Genomic DNA, 21,869 nt, shown 5'->3' with positions numbered 1-21,869 from the left:
AAAATAGGTTTTTTGCGTGCAAGCACCCATGCTTTTTAAATTTTTTGCATACACTAAACCCTTTTTAACCTCAGACGCAAAAAGAGAGTGTTAAAAGTTTGACCATTATGTGTGTCTATCTGTCTAACGGATGAACCGATTTTGTTTGTTTGAAAGTTAATTTAATAGAGAGTTTTGAGCAATGTTTCATGAAAATCGGCTCAGTTTTTGTTAATTTTGTAAATTTTACTTGTTGAAATTTAATCTAGAAATCACAGACTTATTAATGTATAACTAAAACAATATCACAGTTTGTACATACTGTGATAATAGATTTTTTTAATTTAAAATTTCGATTAATTTTTGTTTCGGATAGAATGTCAGAAAATTAATTTAGTAAGAAGCTGCCAATCAAACAGTCAATTCGACAAGGATCAGAGATATTGAGTATCTTTTACAAGAGTATTTTTCTAAGGGCCTATCTATCCTTACAATGTTGAATGCGGTTCGCGGATAATAAAATTGCAACATATATCCGATATTTTTGGTGGCATTAAAACCACAGTCAAATAATATATACAAGTCATTTAACTTCTGATAAAACCATGGGTCTCATAATGAAAATGTTTTAGTTACATTATTAAACACTAGACCCCGTCACATATTTCATTTCCAATTATAGCGGTATTAGTAGAAAATTTAAAATAAATAAATAATAATGATATGACAGTGGTTTGGAATTGATACTGGTGGCGTTGCTATGTAGCAGTTTTGGAAACTAACTCGTATAGAGGATCCCCGGATAGAGGTAACTATACTTGTAAATTTCCTTATTTTGCATTTTAAGAAAAAAAGTCATTCTTTATAAGAAGTTTTGCTTATTCTGAAAAGCATGTAGGAATATTTAAAACTTGTTAATAATGTACAGGGTAGCCAAAAATTTGGAATCACTATTTTTATTTTTGGTAAACTACCCTTCTTTTTTATAAGTTGCCGAAATGTTACTAAGAAAAGTTACTCGCAATTAAAAATTATGACTCTATATAAAATATCAAGAAGATCCGTGTACTTTAATCATGGCATCATTTTTTATTTGAATAAAAGCTCTAATTATAAAAAAACGTAAAAAAGGAAATAATAATGAATCAATTAACATGTACTATCCGAGAGTGTAATTTTTTGTGGACTAAGTAGTTTAGAAAATTAAAAAGAAAATTTATTTTCTCGGATAAACATTCAATAAGAATGGAATTGTCAAAGTTGGAAAGATCTTCTTGATATTTTGTATAGAGTCATAATTGTTAATTTCGAGTAACTTTTTTTAGTAACATTTTGTCAACTTTTAAAAACGAAGGGTAGTTTACCCAAAAAAAAAAAATAGTAATACCAAATTTTTGACTACCCTGTACATTATTTAGAAGTTTTAAACATTCCTATACATACTTTTCATAATAAGCAAAACTTATTATAAAGAATGATTTGTTTTCTTAAAATGCAAAATAAGAAAATTTACAAGTATTGTTACCTCTATCCGGGGCACACTGTATATATGACTGTGATTAAAACACGCGTTAAGTAATATTTATTTTTCAACCACCAAATACACCCCACCATCTCTATATGTTAAAATCGGACCGTATTTAGTTACTCGCTAGATACCAAATAAAACTTATTTCTATTATCTATATTAAATCATTGTAACGCTGAGTATTTCAAATTTTATAAGTGATATTTTGAGCTGTATTCTAACTAATCTTTGTACTTAAAAAATAAATTATATTAGTCTTTTTATTTATAATTGTTTTCTATAGACTTTTCATATTTATATAGCTTTTACCACCACCATATGCAGTAGGAATAAATTCTGTTAAAATAATCATAGAAATCACTTTCTTGCTTCTGCCTGGCGGCTGAAATATTGTAATGCTGATTAAAGTTAGAGGCAAATTTGTGAGTAAATTACGTGGGTAAATCATCTTACAAGTTTACTGAATGGTAGAACCTACCATCAAAAAATATGTGCCGGAATACATGTACACATTTATTAAAGTTTGTATTTCTTATGATTATTTGGACAGAATTTTTTCTATCTCGACTTAGCAAAGAATTTATTTGGTACGATCATTTTGATTTCGTAGAATTTCACTTAATTGTTTACGAACATTCTCCATTTCAGGTTTATTAGCTAGGTTTATATTTTCCGTTGAATCAAATTCATGGTTGTATAATTCAACACCGACTAAATGATCCCAATTTGGTAGAAAGCTAGTATTATTAAATTCCACCCATTCGGTATAACGATAATCGTGATTCACCATGGTGTAACCCATAAATTTTATATCTTTCAAATTTGGTTTATCACTACTTGGTTTGAATGACGGATCCTCTGTAGGTCTTGGATACTGACTAAATGCAAATTTTGTAGAAATGAATTCTTCGTTTGATATTAATTTTACTAAACTTTCACCTTCTGTACACAAATTTTCTGGGGATTCTGTATCACATTTTGGGATCGTTGGTGATAATTTCGCCAAATCAACTAGAGTTGGGAATACATCAACTAATTCTACAGGAGTTTTTATTACTCGTGGTTTTCTTTTAGGTACTCTTAAAATAAAAGGAACTCTTGTTGCTACATCGAAATTACTAAATTTAGACCATTCACCATGTTCACCTAAGGACCAACCTAGTAAAATAATTTTTAACATGTAAAATATTTGTTTTTAATTGTTTAATTAAAAAGGATCTCCTCCAAACTGTATAGAAATTTACTTTCCAAAACCAAATCCCCTGAATTTTTACTAACCAAATTCACGAACTTTACAGAAAATTTTTATTACAATATTTTACCGAGACCAGAACCCACAAAAAACGCCCTACGGATTCCGCCGAAGATTTCTCCCATCACACATAGGTCGAAATCAATGACCTATCTACGAAAGTTTCAAAGATTCGCAGATTGCTTAAGTGATAAATAATTCAATCGATAAAGCCCAGTTAAAAACTCAGCACAACTTTGCTTAACTGCACCCTATAAATTAATTAATTAAAATCCGATTTTTCTCCAATATCTTAGTTCAATTTTCGTTTATATAAATACGTATTTCGATTACCATGTAATCATACTCAGTATGAATTAGCTAATCGTAATTACTTTTATAAGTGTGCAGACCGAAATTTAATTAGAAATGTTCATCAAAATATCATTTTCCTTGAAACCAAAACAAATCGGTAACTAGATTAGACTACCATATTCGGTACCAGGCGGTTCATATTCTCGAATTATTTATGGTTAACCTTTGAAGGGAATCTTGAGGGTTGAAAGGCTCGAAGTGCTACGTAATTATTTAAAAAAATGTTGATATGTGCCTCATTTTATCTGAAGGAATGCACATGGTACTTAGGATCCTGGGCGCGTTATTCTTTTCATTAACTTATGATTTATTTATTTCAAATAAATGATACAGAAGTTTTGATCATGGAAGCAATTTCTTATAAACTTAAGGAAAACCTTTTAAATCATACTTACCATGATCCCCTATAAAGGCAACAATTGTATTGTCATCAACTTCGTCTAAAAGTTCACCTATTAAGTGGTCGATATAAGTTACAGCAGCATTATAACTTTGTACTATTTTTTTAGTCCAATCCATTGGCACTTTTCCATAAGGGAATTCGATGTTTAAATCTGCAATATCATCTCGTCGCCTAATATCGGACCATGGATTCCAAGCGACAGTAGGTAAACCATATGGTTTATTTGTATTGTAGTCAATAGTAATATTTTCAATGGGGTGAAAATCTGAAGAAAATAAAGATTTTATTTTAAAATTTGCGAACAACAAGTTTTTGAGTCATTGAGTTAAAAAATTGCAAATGCAAATTTAGCAGATATCTCAAAAACTACTCATTCAATCGTCAAAAGGACTCAATTTTGGAATTTTTAAGTCAAAATTGCTTTAGAAAATCATTTTTATCCTACGTACGCAGGGTAATTTTGATCCATAAGAAACAAATATTGAATTTATTTAACAATTGATTGAGTATATGTTGTGAAATCACTAAAAATCCTATTCGAAAAACTTTTATTTTGCAGTGATTCCGGATATATCTCGAAAAATATTCAATAAAAAAAAGTTTTAAATTTTTGACTAAAAAAATTGATCCAGAATATCACCCATTGTATGCGTTTCAAATTGCTCTTTTCGTCTGTGCTGGAATTGATTGAAACGCCATAACAAGAATCTCTATAGGTCGGATTTTTAATAACACGTAGATGTTATCGTATACTACTTAAAAGCTTGCATTCTCGTCTAAATTATCTCCTAAATTTCATCGCTTGAATTTCATAAAAATAGATCGCTTTCTGTGAAGAGGAATTTCATAAAAACAGATAATATGGGGGGATATTGAATTTCCTATTCATTCCGATCGATTTATTTTTAAACCATTTTTTTAACGATTATTGTACGAACCTAGATAATTCTTAGGAAACTTTAAAGGTTCGTGAGGTTTATGAAACCCAACTCCTAAAAAGTATGGATTAATACTATTTTTCTGCTGCCTTAGAAATTGTTTAGCCTCTTCTAAAGATTGTAAATCGGGTAATGTTTGTTCTGGTTGAAATTCTACATGAACTGGACACACTAAATTTTTTCGATGTCCAAATTTATCAGGACATACGGGAGCATTCATATATTGTTGTGACGATGGATGAAATGGTTTTTGTGACCAGCTATATGGATAATCGTCGGTCCAATTTGAACAACTTCCATTATGAAATATTTTACCCACTGAATACGTAATATAACCATGTTCTTTAAAGTATTGTGGAAGTGTTGTAAAATTTCCTACATTTTCTCTCCAATAACCATCAAAGTCATATAAGTGGAGGGTATCAGGTCGTCTGCTTGTTAAAAATGAATTTCGACTTGGACCACATAATGCTTGCTGTAATTAAAGTAGAGTTAAAATTATAAAACAAAAAACGTTGAAAAATTGCTTTTTACAATTCGAGTATCGGGAAAAAGTCAACCCAATGGAGCTCGATTCAACATAAATCAATCTAATAAAATATCAAAAGCACTTAATCGAATTGAGTTGAGTAATATTGGGTTTCCTCTTTTTTTCGAAAACTAAATATAAATTTATGTACCGGGTGTATACGAACCAATCATTAGTTGTTCAATAATCAAGCGTAGGGGTGGGTCTAATTAAGGGCTTTTTGAGAGAAAAGAATAGACGATAATGTGAAGAAAAGAAAAAAAAATCGATAAGTTTGGCAAATTTGAGATCAATGGAATTTCTGTTCTTGTCGTTTTTAAAAATAACTTGTTGATGTTTTCCCAAATTGTTTGTCATCTCAAAGATTTTGTGTGTTTTCAATCACTATCTGTGAAGCGGAACTTGAGGGGGGAAGTTTGCAAAAATAGGCTTTGTGAGTTTTACAGCAAAAATAGTTCAGACAAAAATTATATATAATCCGATTCTCTACCAAAAGTGTCTCTACACCTTGTCTCATAAGTATTGCCATTTTCGTGATATAGCGGTTCATAGAATTGAACAAATTATTTTTTTCGTAATACATTTTTGAACCGTTATACGAGTAAAAATATGAGGACTTATTTTTGATGAACCAGCTTCTTCTTCTTGGCGCTGTCTTTTCACAGCATCAATGCTACTCTTTCGAGTATAATTTTTTCGACACTGCACATGAATTTTTACAGATGTCTGGTCTTTCAGGTACTCCGAAAATTCACCACCTCTTTCAATACTTACGACTAACAGTATTTTGTGGAGTATGAGACCTTTGAAACGAGGCAGGTATACGAGCATCACCACGCTGACAATTGAATGGAAGACAGATATTACTCAGGCCATATTCTAAATTCTAAAAATTTTTAAATTTGTACGTATAAGATATAGGGACTCATATTTTTACTCGTATAACGGTTCAACGAATAAACTAATTTTTTCAATTCTTTGAACCTCTATATCACGAAAATGGCAGCACTTATGAAAAAAGGTGCAGGGACACATTTTGTAGCAAATTGAATGATCTACAATTTTTGTCTGAACTATTTTTGCTGGTAAACTCACCGTTTTGCTGAAAGACGTGAAAAACCTATTTTTTGCAAACTTCCCCCCTCAATAAAGTTTTTTGCACAAGGGGGATTGATGGGGACTTTTCACAATTCATTTATAATAGTATTCTGAACACTCATACCAATTTTTAGCTCTATTGGAATTTTTGTAACCTTCAAAGTGTAATTTGACTGGATAATAGTGTAAATACTTATATTATTCATTAAAATTATTTAATAGATTATGAGTAATATTTTTAAGTTCAGAAGCTAATTAGGTTTGTTATCTTTTTATATAAAACAAAAGATAGTTTTATAATAGTGGCCTAGCTAAACGTATGATTAATTTAGTTAAAAAAAAAATGTTATTGTTATTAAAAGTTTTTAAAAATAAATTCAATATAAACCTGTGCATAAGCGTGCGTAAATAATATAGAATTACTGGCAAGTCTATCGATATTCGGTGTGTACGCATTTGGATCACCATAAACACCTAAAGCTGGTCTCAAATCATCGACAACAATAAATAAAACATTTCTTAAAGTTTTATATTCAGCTTTACAAAATAATAAAATAAAATTAAAGAAAATGATAAATAATTTTCCTGACATTTGCATTTATAATGACAACACAACAAAGATTGACGTTTCAATTGTGTCAAAATCAGCTGATGTTTTGAGACTACTGATTAGACGAAGACAATAAACATCCCAAAAAATCTAAATATAAAGTTAAATTTAATGTAAGTATTAAATAATTATTATTTTTAATAAAAAAATATGCACATATTTAAAAATTTTCATTAAAAATATTTGTATAATATTAAGTTTTAAATATATTTTTCTTGAGAGTTGAATGGATAATAAAAAAGTAATTGTATTGTGACGTCATTGTAGAATATCAGCTGTCATTGTAAAGAAAATGACGCAGTAGTGCTAATATTGATGCTTTTATTGAAATTTTAACTAGAAAATAAGTAAGTTTTTAAAAAAATATTATTTCAATTGTTTATATTTATCAAAGAGATTCATTTTCATAATATTTCAATATCAAACAATGTTCGATATATGTTTGAAATTGTTTGTTATGAATGCAATCCTTTGTCCTTGTTAATAATAGGTGGTTTTTATAAACTTAAAATATTGAGTATATATTCAACTTAAATTACTTATTATAATTATTATTCATTAAATGCCATAATATTGGCAATTATTCAATTCATTGAAAATATTTTGTTGAAAATTATTTTATAAATTTTTTTTTTGTTTTTGGCTACTCTCTATTAATAAACTTTCATTATTTTTGTTTACGTAATTTTTAATTAATTGGTAATTGCAGTTACGTTCTATTATGTAAGGTGAAAATTTTTTGTTATGTTTAGAATAATTACGTATTTCATTTTTTTTATGTTGTTTTGTTTTAAAAAAAATGCAAATTAATTTTTCTGTTTCCGTATCCGTTGTAAATTATTTATAAACAATGGAATTTTTGATATTTTTTTTTGTTTGTTTGTAAACATTACTTAGCTCCTCCCACACAAATAGTTCTGTTTTGAATTTGATAGTTGTTTTTAAATTTTAAATTTTTATATATTGCGATTAATTTTTTATTTTTTAAACTGCGATTTATTGAAACTGATTAGGATTCATTTACCCAGAGTACATTTTTTGTGGAAAATTTTATAAATCTAACAATATGAAATTATTATTTAATAATAAATTTCTATTCAATTATCTGAAATTATTTAGATGTATGCATTTATTAATGTAATTTGCTGATAAATTTTTGTAGAACCGCGAGATATAACGAAAATTAAAAATACACTTTGAAATTTCGCTTAATTTTCGATACTTTGAAGCCTCAAAATGAAAATTTGGTAATTATTTATCATAGTATGATGTGAATTGTATGTATTTCATAATTTTTATGTTTGAGTTGAGCTTGCCAAGGCCGAGTGTATTTGTTTGGATTGATATACTTTGGTTTATTTCTCGATAAAATTCATGAATAACGTATATTGTAGGAAACAGCCCGTTAATTCAATCCATGCCATTTTTTACCGTGTGCCATCTCGGAAATAAGTTTTTGGTCGGAACATTTAGTCGAGATCGATCAAAAACCTTTTTTAGACGGCAGACGATAAAGATTCATGGATTGAATGACGCGCTATAGTAAAATTTGGACAAATGTTTTTAATCCAAATTATTAATCAGAGTTTTAATGAAATCTGATGAAAAATTAATATTGTTTCACTTTTGGTCAAAATTGTGCCATCTCAATCATGTAGCAAACATCGGATTATCGATCATTTCAAAGGAAAAAAATATATCGTATAGTCGCAAGAAAAATTTGATAAGTTGGTTGACTTATTAGTTTATACTCATACACCACTTAAGGTATTTCCAGCATGGTATTTGCAGTTTCTATGTTAAAGCAATGGTACAATTTTTTTTCGACAGAATTTAACGAAAAATTAAATTTAAGAATTTAATAATGCTTACTATTAATTCCCAAAGTTTCAGAAATTTTGACCGTTTAAAATGGGAAATAATTATGCCAACGTCCCAATTTCGATCAATTTACGTCAAAATTAATATCTCGAAAGTGAAAATTAATTTCTAAATTTTTTTTTTAGAATTGTATTGTATAAACATTTTTTTCTACTTTTTCTTCAATATATAATAATATCATAAAAAATAGTTGGAGAGACCGGACATTTTACATGCTTTAAATGGGACATGACCCTCAAAATCGCGAACTTTGTCTTTAAATATCTCGCGATCTAAACGGTCAAAAATTATGAAATTTTAGGAATTCATAAATAAAGCTATTATAAACCCGAGAAAAAAAATTCGGCCAAATCTGTCGAAAAGTGATTTCATGCTGGTACTACCTTAAAAATGAAATAATCATATAAAATTATCACTAATACTCTGCTAAGTGTTTGCCCTTAACAATACCGTGTATATTAGAACAAATGGTCAATAACCTAGGGGATGAAATAGTACACCAAAACAAGCATTTTGGTATGAGGAACATATGCCGAATCCGTTGGATTTTCAAAACATTAAAAAGTATTTGATATTTTTGTGCGAAACATTTTCGCTATTAAAAATTTTGCTCTATCTCTTACAGTATGGTACATTTAGAGCTAGTTTTGCTCCTTCTTTAACAATTATTAACAGTTTTGCTGTATCTCTCACAATTTGTTAAAAACAGAGCTAGATAGCTACTTTTTTGCAAAACACGCTATGCAAAGGTTCTTACGACTGTAGCTAGGTCCGCTTCTGGACACATTCCTCATACTAAAATTTTTGTTTCAGTGTATTCTATAATTTTGATCATTTGTCTTTACTCCCCATATAACCTTAATATCTTAGAAGCTATTTGTACACTTTTTTTCATTTGTACACTACCCTAAACTACTAAATACTTAAAATGTACTTAAAATTTTTTTTCCCCCGATTTCAGAACAAATTAGTGTAGTATTGTAGCGAATATAGAGAAAAAATTAAAAAATACTGTACATCAGCGTTTAAAATAACAATGTCAGCGGATTCCCCCGCAAGAACAGGACAAGGGGTTGGAGTACGTACTGGTTATGGAGGTTCGGTGACGGGTACATCGTCACCATTATGTGTGACGCCGCAACCCGTCACCGATAAATCGTTCATAGATAGTGTTACTGGTTTTATAAATGAAGTAGTGCCTACATCGTATGCGACAACAACTACAGAATCCAAAGAGCAAGTGCAATGGGCCCGTTTTGAGTATGCTGATATCAATTGTTCAACATTATCTGGCTCACATGAATTAGATTCATCTGTTGCCCCACCTTTATTATTGGTATTAGGTTATACGAGTGGAATTCAAGTAAGTATTAATTCACGCTTTTATGTCATTCAAATTTTTGCATTCCGCGAAAATTCTATTATCGATTCTGCGTTTTTGCGATAAAAAGGCTATATAGTTATTGTCTTTCTTATTAAAAGAAGCAGGGCCTTCTATACCCGGAGGTGTAAGGCGTGTGTGGTACCCGAGTGGAGGGTCTTGGGGGGCGATAGCCGATCGTCTTTTACCTACGTTCACACCTACACGTACCATGTTAAAAAATATAAAATAAAAGTTTAAGGAAGCCACAGGCTTTCGTTAAGATTTATGAATTAAATCAGTTGTGATCCAGGAAAATATCAATTTCTGTTACTTGTGATTTTATCCCAATAGTGAGAATTGAATTTCTGATTAACAAATTACAATAGGTATGGTCAATACCAGCAAGCGGAGAAGCCACCGAAGTACTTTCATGGCGACAAGGTAATGTTCGTGTATTACGAATATTACCAACACCAGATAGTTCTAGTAACTTAGAAGATCTGTTTAGCCATAAACGACCTTTGATGGCATTGTGTGATACAATTGCACCTGGACCTCATTTTTGTTCATTGGGATTTATTTCATTACGTGATGGCGATCAGGTAAATGTTAATTTATATTATTTATTTCAGTAATTGGCCTAGAAATGAGGCAAACTTTATTGGAAACTATATACTGGTGTAGTTTTAAAGTCTTATTTATGGGAAAAACCTCCAGAGGACGGGTTTTACTCAAAGCGAGCATAGATAATCTATAGATCTAAACTAGAGAAATAATTTTTATTTAATTCACAGAAATATGTAATTTGATTACAGGTGAAAAGCATACAATTTAAAAGTCCTATAATCGATGTTCATAGTAATAAGTCGTCTGTGATAGTCACATTCTCTGAGCGTATTGCGATATTCGATGCATGCACATTAGAGGACCGTATGACTGTTACCACATGTTATCAAAGTCCAGGATTATGTCCAAATCCAGTTGCATTGGGTGCACGATGGTTAGCATATGCGGAACGTCAAATGATTCCTGCATGGCGAAGTAGTGGTGGCTGTGAAGGTAAATTAACATTTTAGTTTGTCTAAAAATTGTATCCCTTAAAGAAAAATATATCAATTTTATTGTTTTATTCTTCTTTTCAGGTGAAGGTGTTTCAAGTTATACAGCAACTGTGATACATGCTGCAAAGTCTTTAGGGAAAGGTTTACGAGAATTAGGTGAAAGTGTAGCAAATAGTTTATCTGGAGTGACATCACAATATCCTCCATCAGCTGGTATAATACCAAGCGATCAGAACACACCAGGTGTTGTTACAGTATTGGATATTCAACCACCAGATCAAAATGATGGTTCTAGTTATATTTCCTCATCGAATAGTAAAACCTTCCAATGTGAATCAGTGCTTGCGCATTTTATTGCACATTCTGAGCCAGTGGTGGCGTTAGCATTTGACCCAACTGGCTTATTATTGTTAACAGCTGATAAACGTGGTCATGATTTTCATTTGTTTAAAATTCATCCACATCCTTGCGGATCATCTTTAGCCGCTGTTCATCATTTATATGTTTTACATCGAGGAGATACCACAGCAAAAGTACAAGATATTAGTTTTTCATGGGACTCTCGATGGGTTGCTGTGTCAACGTTACGTGGGACAACCCATGTATTCCCTGTCACACCATATGGTGGTCCCGTTGGGGTACGCACACATGCAACACCACATGTTGTAAATCGATTATCACGTTTTCATCGAAGCGCTGGTTTATCTGCAGATGGTCGTTCTAACAGTCCAGTATTTTTGAATGAAATCCCATCAGCTGTACCATTTTCCAATCCCCGTTTACCACCATTCCCACATCCCACTATTGTTTATCCTCTAGCACAAATTCGTCAACCCGCACAATTTGGTCCAGGTAATATTTCGTTACAAACAAATGTACGATCTAGTACCAGTCGACAACGATTATCGTCAGCTTCCGAAGATGCTCCTAATTTAAAATTATGTGCAGCTTTTGCTGCTCCCAGAGCATGGTTATTAGAGCCAAGAGAATCCCGGATACGTAATCATCGACACACGACTGACTCGTTATTTATTATGGCATGTCATGGTAGTTTAATTCAATATGACTTAGATCCAAGACATGCAACAAATATTCCCAGGGAAAAAGTTTGCGATGAAAGTACTATTGAATTAGCTGTGGAAGCAAAAGCACGTTGGACTTTACTTAGGCAATTAAATTCTGTGGAAATACAATCACCATTATCCGTTGATAATCCACTCTTATGTAATAAATTTAAAAACAGTTTACAAAATCAAAGGTCCGAAGATGAAGATCGATGGTTATCACAAGTAGAAATTGTTACACATGCTGGGCCACATAGGCGATTGTGGATGGGACCACAATTCATGTTTAAAACTTATAATTCTTCGAGTGCTGTGCCACTAGCAACGACAGATATTGAAGCGGTAGAAATTGGAACAGTATCAGCTGTACGGCCTGCACGCTCCACACCAGTAAATATGCCTCGTGTTGGAACACGCCCTTTGGTTCCTGTACTTATTGAATCTACATCTGCAAGTGAGACTTTAGCCTCAAGGTCTAAGCATTAACGCTAGACTAACTTTACCACCATTTACTGCCTGAACTCTGGTTATGGAAAATTATAAATAAAATATAATTCTATTTTTATTTATAATGTTTGTGCGAGAGCCGTAAGAAAAAATCAGATTGAACTAAAAAGGAATTTTAATACTTGAAATACAAAAATACTGTGATAATTTATGACTGAGCGCTCTCAACTCCAACTCGTACTTGAACGGCTTTTTTATTAATTTTTTCTTAAGATTCTAAAAATACTCAATTTTGTTTATAATTTTCAATATTAAAAGAACAGATAGTAAATAGCTGTACAGTCAGTTTAATGTCACTGCTTAGGCTATCCTTTTGATAATCAGGAGTATAATTAATTCGAATGTGTTTGTAGGTAGCTACGAACAGTCACCTAGATTATTAGAAATGCATAGAAATAATCGAAGAGATTCGGATAGTTCGACAGGAGCAGGTGATTCTCAATTACGAGAAGACTTAGCTGATGCCATGATGGAATCACCAGGCCTTTCAATTCGAGAACAAGGTAAGCCTAAAATTTCCATACTTTGAGCTATAAAGATTAGATTTAGGACTTTTATTTGCTTCACAAGTACAGTGTTGAATTGTCGAGAGTTCATTTTGATTATAAATTACAAATTTATAGAAATTTTTTCATCGGTTACTCGATTACCAATCTGGAAAATTCAACATTGCACTATAAACGATAGTTATGTGATATAAAGTTTCCCTTTTTTTGATCTTTGCTTTACCGTTTTTCTTATAAAATTGCCATGTATTTGGTAATTTTCATCATGGTTTTGGCTGTAAATTTTTATTCATTTTGAACGCAATTAATAATGTGGTTTTGGTGGACTAATATTCTTTCTGATTATCTTATTGCTTATACAATTATTTTGTGCTTTTGTTCGTGAAAAATGAAAAAATATTTTTCCACTTTGAAATCGAATAATTTGAGTACAGATCTTGTTTGATGAACAGAGATTTTTAGCGATAATTATATAACCCTTAATTAATTATGAACAAAACAGACAAGTTGAAATGTACAGCCTAATAAGATTTCAAATTCATAGTTTTCAGTTGATTATATTTTTAATGTTTTGCACTTGGATCGAAAAATAAGGGTCGCATAATTTATTAACACGCGAATCGTAAAAATATTTCGAATTTGTTTTGAATTGCTTTGACGCGTATAAATCTAACAAAGCCAGTTATGAATTTAAATCATTTTTAACCAACAAGAGGCAACATTGGATGTTCATTTGTTTTTGTACTAATTTGTAAGAGTCAGTTCATCGCGTATCATTAAGAAAAAGCTTTGCCAAGCCCCCTTTACTTCAGTTAAGCCACAGGCAGGCTGGCAGCCCGAGCATATTTAAATAAATATTCATCATTAAGTATTTTTTGCCACTAACGACTCTTTTATTTTCTCTTGACGCCATTTTCATTTAAAAATTTTTTTGTATAAAATATAGAATTTTCATTTGAATGAATGATAAATATTTTTATTATAAGTAAATTTGATCTTACTTCATTTAAAACTTTATAACCTATTTTTAAATTGAAAATTTTTACTCGTTTAATTTATTATTAAACAAAGCAAGATTTAGAAAAAGTTGTAGCAACTTACAGTAGCTCAGAAATCGACTATCCGTACAAAGGCTAGCTCTTATCAAGTTAATATAATTTTTTCTTGGTTAATGGTCAAGTATGTTAAATATGCGTGGTCGGTAAATCATGATCTCCAGACTGAATACTTTTAAATAAAAATTATTATAAAGGCTCACAGAAAAGATATTCTCGTAAGGAAAATGAAATAAGAAGCCAACGTAAAAATAATTTTGTAGAAATTTGGGTTATTAGTGATGGTTGATTCTCGATGTATTTCGTAGTCATTGATTGTTTAGGAGATATTTAAAAGGAAGGGGGAAGGTTTATTCATTGTTTAAACCAAGAGGTAAGCAACCACTAAACGTCTCGAAAACTTAAGCTTATTCACGACCACAATAAAGAGTTATGCTTGCTTATTCACGATCGCTCTTATTAATTAAAAAATATCCGCCTGTGGAATGTAGGAATGTAGAATCAAACAACGCTATTATCGAGCCATTTAAATTTTTAGGATTGGAGCAATATCTAACGAAACATAATAATTCTTGCGTTATAATATCATTATATTCAGTCTCGCATAAATGATTTATCGACTATGCATATTTCATGACCAAATGAATACAGGAAAAAAATTTCAGTATAATGTAAAAATATCTTTTTTAGATAATTAGATTTTAAACTGAAGATGATTATAGTTAGTGGCCAATCGTCAATATAAATGCTACAAAAATTCAGGTTTATACAATTTTTAGCGCAACTCTCTTCAAAATTACTTTTCTATAGGTTAAAAATTATTTCTGGTACAGAAATAAAAAATTTTTAACATTTCGGCAAGTATTTTGAAGTAAGATCAAATTTACAAATAAACAAACAAAAAACACAAAATAAATTTAAAAAGTATATGTTTACCACGCTCTCTATTTAGTTTCACACTTCTATGTTTCGCATATAAAACAAAACAAAAAAAAAAACCTAGCTGCATGAACATTTTTTACTCAATCATTAAAATCAATAACGTAATCGTTAAATTATATGTTCTGAAAATTCTGACGACCAAACCTGCCTATGGCTTTTTCTGTTAAAGGGTACGGGATGGGCCATGTCATTGCTCAAATCAAGCATCCTTCTTCTCAGCCATCAGCTGCTACCATTGTAAAAGTTGTAAATCCGTTGGGAACGGTTATTACTTTGCCTTCGGACGAAGAGGCTGAGTATCCTATGTGTCTAGATTCAACGGAGTATGTGATTCATGAAAACTGTGATGAAACATTATTTCGGCCAATTATTGGTGCATCAAATAATATTCTTGTGATCGCTGGACGACCAGAAACATCGAGCCCCACTGCCAGTTCTACTACAAACCTCTACGATACAGTACCATCGCCATGTTTAAGTGATAGTGAACAATATTATTTACCGCCGGAGACAATTATACCTTGTACTGTTGAGAAAAAAAGTGTAAATGTGAAACAAATTGAAAAACAAAAACAAAAACGAATCGATTATGAAAGTGTTGTTACAACGCCATCGCCATCGTTAACGGCTACTTATGAAACAACAGTGGCGCCCGATGGTAAATGTATTCGAAATCAATCACCGTCACCCAAACCTTTCGAAAAAGAATCGATTGAGATAAGTAAAAAAATTCATGAAGAAATATCTGCCGATAAAACTAAAGAAATAGTTAATAAAACTAAAGAATTGTCATTAAAGTCAAGTTCAAAATGTGAGAAAAGAACAAAGAAAGAAGATAACGTAAAAGTTTCTAAAGTTGAAAAGAAATTTTCAACATCAACAACATTGCAGCTTGCAGAACCAAGCACTAAAAAAAGTGAAATTATTGAAATTTCTAAGGAAGAAGAAAATAAAGAGCCTACAACACGTAAAGTTTGGGGACAAATTGAATCTCATTCTGATAACATCACAATGTGTTCGAATAACTTCCCTTCATTGCCAGCCCAAAATATTGATTTATCTCCAAAATCAAACATTTGTGATGATAATTTAGAAAATTCGGATCGAAAAGTTAAAAGTAAAGTAAAATCTTCATCTAGTTTTACCAAAATTACTGGAGAAATTTCACCAAAATCTAGTACTGTTGAATCAAACATTGAAACAGTTGAATTAACTTCGAAAAATAAAAAAAAAACCTTGAAAAATGTAAGTGAAGTTGATTCATCACCAAAAAATGTGGATACAAATGTGGAAATTGTTGATTTATCAACAAAAGTAAAAAAGAAGGCATGGAAAAATTTAGAAGAAATTGAATCACCATCAAATATTGAATCAAATGTCGAAATAGTTGAAACGTTTAAAAACAAAGAGAAACTTTTGAAAAATGTTGATGAAAATATTTTGAAAATCAAAACTGAAGTAGATAAAAATATTGAAATAACTGAATTAATTTCGAAAGCAAAATCAAAATCACCAGAAATTGAAATATGTTCGGATAATGTAGAAAATGTTGAATTAAAACCTAAGAAAAAAGCTTGGAAAAATTTGGAAGAACTTCCAACATTTAATACCGAAATATCAGAACCAGTTTTGAAACCTAAGAAAAAAGCATGGAAAACTTTGGAAGAAATTGAAATACCTACAAAAGATATTGACATTGAATCTAAAGTAGAAATTGTTGAACCTATTACAAAATCAAAGAAAAAAGCATGGAAAAATTTAGAAGAAAGAATTGATGTGGAACCACTTAATATTGAAGTTATTGAACCCACCGTAAGGAATCGGAAAAAATCATCAAAAAATATTGAAGAAACAGAAATAGTTTCAATAACAACCGATGAAATGATTGACGAATCAAATGTAAAAATAGTTGAACCAAAACCGAAAAAGAAATTATCAAAAAATTTAGAAGAATTTGAATATTTAGATATAATCAAAGTGGATGATTCAAAAACACAAGATTCAGATGAAAATTATGTGGAAGCTGAAAATTGTGGATTACAAATTGGACAATCATGTAAACAATTAGAAATAAAAAAAAAGAATGTAAAAAAAACGAAAACAAAAAAATCGAAAAACATTGATGAAGATTTTACTGAAATAATAGCGATTGAAACATCATCAAAAGATGATGTGGATAACGATGAATTTTTAAGTTTAGAACCAGAATACGAACGACCTTCGGATGATTTTTCATGTGATATAACATACCCAGATGATGATATTATTCCAATTGAAAATCAAAATTCAGAGAGTGATGATTCATCATGCAAATTAGTGACAAAAAGTGATGAAGTTATGGACTCAGAAGAAATTGAGCCATTAATACCACTTAAAAGTGGTGACGATGTAAGTGCTGTTACAGATTGTGTTAACGAGGATAACAGTCGTGATGATGCTGACATAGATGGCAGCAATGTCGTTGGTGGTATAAATAATGGTGGTCAATCGTTGAAAACAACAAATAAGAGAAAATCAAAAAAGAAACGTAGATGAAGTAGTAGTAGTATTATTTTAATAAATCGTAAAAATCAAAAAAAGTATGGTTGTGTTTTTAAATATATTCAAAGAGGCATTGGTATATGTAAGATTTTAATTGTTCTAGCAATGTTGTATTCTTTTTTAATCATATTTTTAGTATTAAGTTTATAATTCAGTGGGTACTATTGAATTACACAATTCTTTTTAAGGAAATCATTGATTCCAACATTTGCCAATTCGAACATTTTGTTAAATATCTTTTTAAAATATTGAATCAAGTTTTTTACTCTTACAACTGCTCAAGACGATATTAAGAATACGGGGAATAAGTTGCATTGCATTGAGAGAGAATTTATTTAGCAATCGTAATTAAAAAACAGTACAAACAACGTGCAAGTTGGTAATTACTCATTTTCTCATGAAAAAGTAATCACTTCTTTCGTATATCGTTATAAACCAAATACCAAATTGAGATTTTTAACTTCTCAGCTGGTATGATGACCACACACTTGAAAACAAGTCATTTTCCCTGACTGGTTCTAAAAAATAATTAGATTAGATGATAATTAAAAAATTTAGTTTTTTTGCTTCACTGCAATACAATTAATTTTGGTATAAACGAGACTTATGATTGGTTATGACTCTTTCGTATCCGTTTGGTTAGTTTTGTTTTCAGTATAAATTTATTTAGAAGTTTAATACATGGTTATTGAAATAAATACCACGATACTCGAAATCAAATTGTATATTAAGAAATTTTATTTAAAAAACTGACGATGATTGCGTTGTAATCAAAATATCGATATTTAACGAAATGTAAGTCTGTTGTTTTTTAATTAACTCTCAACTCGAAGTAACAAAAATTCATCCTTATAAGCTTAACAGCGCGGACCCTACCCCCTTAATCACTTAAAATTCGAAATTGTTTTTCGCATTTGAAATTTTGGTGCCCTTTGTTACTTGATCTAGTTAAAAGTAAAATTTGGAATTTAATAGGAGATCAAACTGGTTCTTTATTGGAATAGGCAATAGCAGGGGTCTCTGCCACAACACCTAAATTCTTGAATTCTATACCAAATGAAATTAGTATACACTGAATTAAGTTAGAAATTTTAAAAAAAAAGCAGAATTATTTTAACGAATTGAATCAATTGAATTATTTAAAAAGAATTGTACAGCTCAATATCCCCATTAGTCAAATATTGTACCATTATTCTAGGACTAGCCCCCCTAAAAATTCAGTCTCGTTTAGTCTACAAATAATAAGAAGATATATTAAACTAAAAAATTCTAACGATAATTTCACATAAATTTATAATTTCATCTACTGAAAAATAAAAAATATCTTTATTTTGAATGGAACGCATGCCTAAATCATACTTCTAATAGTTGATGAACAAAATACGCAAGCGCATCATTTAAAATGATTTCATGGAACAAAATTATGGATTTTATCATTTTTATTTAAATCTATGCTGTATTTGATGGCGATTTTTTTGGATTTACGATACATGCCTGCCTTCTACATTAAACAGGGCCCAAAACAATTATTAAATAAATTATAAAGCAATCAGATTGCCAAAAGACTACTTAATTCTTTTATCTTTGTATTCTTTGTCGAAATTAAGGTTGATTGACAAAAATAAAAGATATTTGGTATTTTGTTGACATTTAATTCGAAATAAAAACGAGTCGAGAGTAGGTCTTTTCATCATGACATAAGCGCAAGTATAGAATTTATTTTTTCGGACTGACAGCAATAAGTAGGACTAAGATAGAAAATATTTGTTATTCATTTTATCACATTGGTTCTAAATAATATAGTCCGAAACAAAATTGTATTGTGATTTTAAAAGTCTTATAGACCTTGGTAGAATCTGATTCTACCAAGTTATAGACCACCATATTACTATAAATTTATGTGAAAAGCTTATGGTCGTCGGTTTCAAAAATACTTAAAATTTTTATTGGCAACTAAATTAGTGAGGGAATAAAAATACTTAAAACAAAAAAAAATTTTTAATAAAAAGTATTAATTTATATTTTAAAACAATGATGACTTAGTTTTTTAAGGATTGATTGATTTCTTTTAGTAGAAATTTTAAAAAATAATATATTTTTTATATTATTTTTTGTGGATAAATTCCAAAACAAAACAAACAAAAAAAATAAATAAATGAATAAAAAAAATGATCTCAAAAAAATTTTTAAGATATTTTATTTAAAATGATAAAAATATAATTTTAGTATATACTTTTAGTTTTTAAATTATAAACTGGTTACAATTTTATTTATTGTTCAAGTCAGTTTTATACTTCAATATACAAATAAATAGAAATAATCTATTATTGAGCTTTCTAAGTATTTATATACAGAATGTTCGATTTATATCAAGGTATATAATTATCACGAGTATGACAGAGTACATGCGTTATGCAATGAATCTTAGTAAGAGGTATTATAGGTATTATATGAAATTGCAAAAGTGACTTGTATCGTGGCTTATCTGTTGTAGTTCATCTATTCAACTAAGAAACTCCCACTCTCCAAGCGTCTTACAACTATCTCAACGCAAATCGAAGCTTCAACAAATGTATATAATACCTCTCACTTAGATGTATTGCATAGCGCATGTATTCTGTCATACTCGTGATATTTATACGCCTAGATGTAAATCGAACATTCTGTATAAAGACTAAATTAAAAAAAAAAAAATGTTTACAAACTGCTAACAAAAAAAAGTAAAAAATTTCAAGAAAAAATCCAAAATATGTTTTTTTGTGTGTCACATTTTTGCAGCTTAGTTATTATTATACACCAAAGAGTTGCAGATAAATTTTAATTTTTTTTTCAAACATTGCTAGAACTTAACGTTAATTTTTAATTAATGTTTACCTGAAAAATGATATTGTGTTAGACGTTTTTAAGTATTTATAAAAAATTAAAAAACTTCAAAAATATTTATTGTAAGATTATTAAAAATATAGTTTTTAGTTAATCATATTTTTATATGCAGATTTACATTGTACGATATTCTTTTATTTAAAGCTTAATTTTTAGCAACAAAAAAATATAGTTAAAAAATAGCAGTTTTTTTAAGTTATATTGTTGAATTATTTTAAAATAAAAGCTATAAAAAAAACACAGGTTATTTACGTCACCGTTTTTTAATAACTTAATAACAAAATTACAATTAAAAAACCGTTTTTTAATATTCAATTTAAAAAACTAAAAATAGTTTGATTTCGGATATTGTAAATATCCGAATAAACCTTTTTGTATCTAACATACTGGCTACTTAAAATTTTATTTAAAAAAAGGACTGCCAGATTTTCAAATTTTGAACTATAATGTCAAGAGTAAGAAATTATTAGAAATTTATTTCAATTCATTTTGTTATCCGATAATAAAAAACCCTACACAAACGTTATGGGCTTTGGGATTTCGGTCAATTTTTTTTGAAACTTTGCATCTCTAGATTAGGAGGTCAGGCAAGGTTGGTAGTCATTTTAGAACGGCTGAAATTTGTGGATACCAAAATCCACAAAGACCTTGCACTGGTTCTTTGACAACGTAGGTCACGACCATACATGCAATATAATATTTTAATCTGCAAAATTTGGCAAAAGACAAATTCTACTTGAAATATTACTAGCAGACTCTCATATTTAATACATTAGCGCCATTTTAAAATCATCCAACAATATTCTAAAATTTAATTATATAGAATAATAAATTGACAGATCTAAAAAATTATTTCTAAATAACACGAGTGTAGAAAATGTGAAAAAGAAAAATGTAATCTTAAGGTGTACCTATTGTATTGTATGCGTGTGCTAACCAGGGCATTAATTATTAATTTATTTATTTATTCAATTTGCGAATAATGAAACGTTATTTAATTGTATCCATCTTGTGTTTAGTAAACAAACAAAAAAAGTACAAACAATAATTAAGTTAGCACATCAATAGTTAAATGATTTTTAAAAGAAATTTTAAAATGTTGAAAATAATATGCACATATTTGAACAAAGTTCGTTATTTATTTTTCAGAATTTCTATTTTAATCTCACAAAATGTTGTAAATAATATTAACAATATTATAGTTATTATAGCCCTTTTTTTAATCTGTTCGTAACTGTTTCTTTTTTGCACATGCGCTAGATTAGGCGCTTTTCTTTTTTTCTGCTTCTTATTATTCACAAAATGTCATTGATATTATTTATTGCAATATGAAAACAAAATCATTATAATTCTAAACAAATTTCGAATAACCTGT

At 29.7% G+C, this 21,869-nt stretch overlaps 2 protein-coding genes across 2 annotated transcripts; one reads left to right on the top strand and one right to left on the bottom strand.

The window, feature by feature from the left end:
* Positions 1-1,496: 1,496 nt before the first annotated feature.
* Positions 1,497-6,733, bottom strand: LOC123297401 (iduronate 2-sulfatase). Its single transcript, XM_044879048.1, has 4 exons — positions 6,470-6,733; positions 4,455-4,929; positions 3,509-3,781; positions 1,497-2,665 (listed from the first exon to the last, which is right to left on the bottom strand). Exons 1-4 carry the CDS (start codon positions 6,677-6,679, stop codon positions 2,088-2,090), a joined length of 1,536 nt encoding a protein of 511 aa, XP_044734983.1. The 5' UTR covers positions 6,680-6,733; the 3' UTR covers positions 1,497-2,087.
* Positions 6,734-6,964: 231 nt separating this feature from the next.
* Positions 6,965-17,819, top strand: LOC123299252 (breast carcinoma-amplified sequence 3 homolog). The gene is made up of 7 exons (XM_044881584.1): positions 6,965-7,038; positions 9,534-9,935; positions 10,322-10,537; positions 10,751-10,994; positions 11,078-12,514; positions 12,921-13,070; positions 15,240-17,819. Exons 2-7 carry the CDS (start codon positions 9,609-9,611, stop codon positions 17,603-17,605), a joined length of 4,740 nt encoding a protein of 1,579 aa, XP_044737519.1. The 5' UTR covers positions 6,965-7,038; positions 9,534-9,608; the 3' UTR covers positions 17,606-17,819.
* Positions 17,820-21,869: the final 4,050 nt, after the last annotated feature.

This window comes from Chrysoperla carnea, chromosome 4 (assembly GCF_905475395.1).
Source record: "Chrysoperla carnea chromosome 4, inChrCarn1.1, whole genome shotgun sequence".
NCBI lineage: Eukaryota > Metazoa > Arthropoda > Insecta > Neuroptera > Chrysopidae > Chrysoperla > Chrysoperla carnea.
Note: the sequence above shows the minus strand (reverse complement) of the source record. Positions and strands in the feature narration are given on the sequence as shown.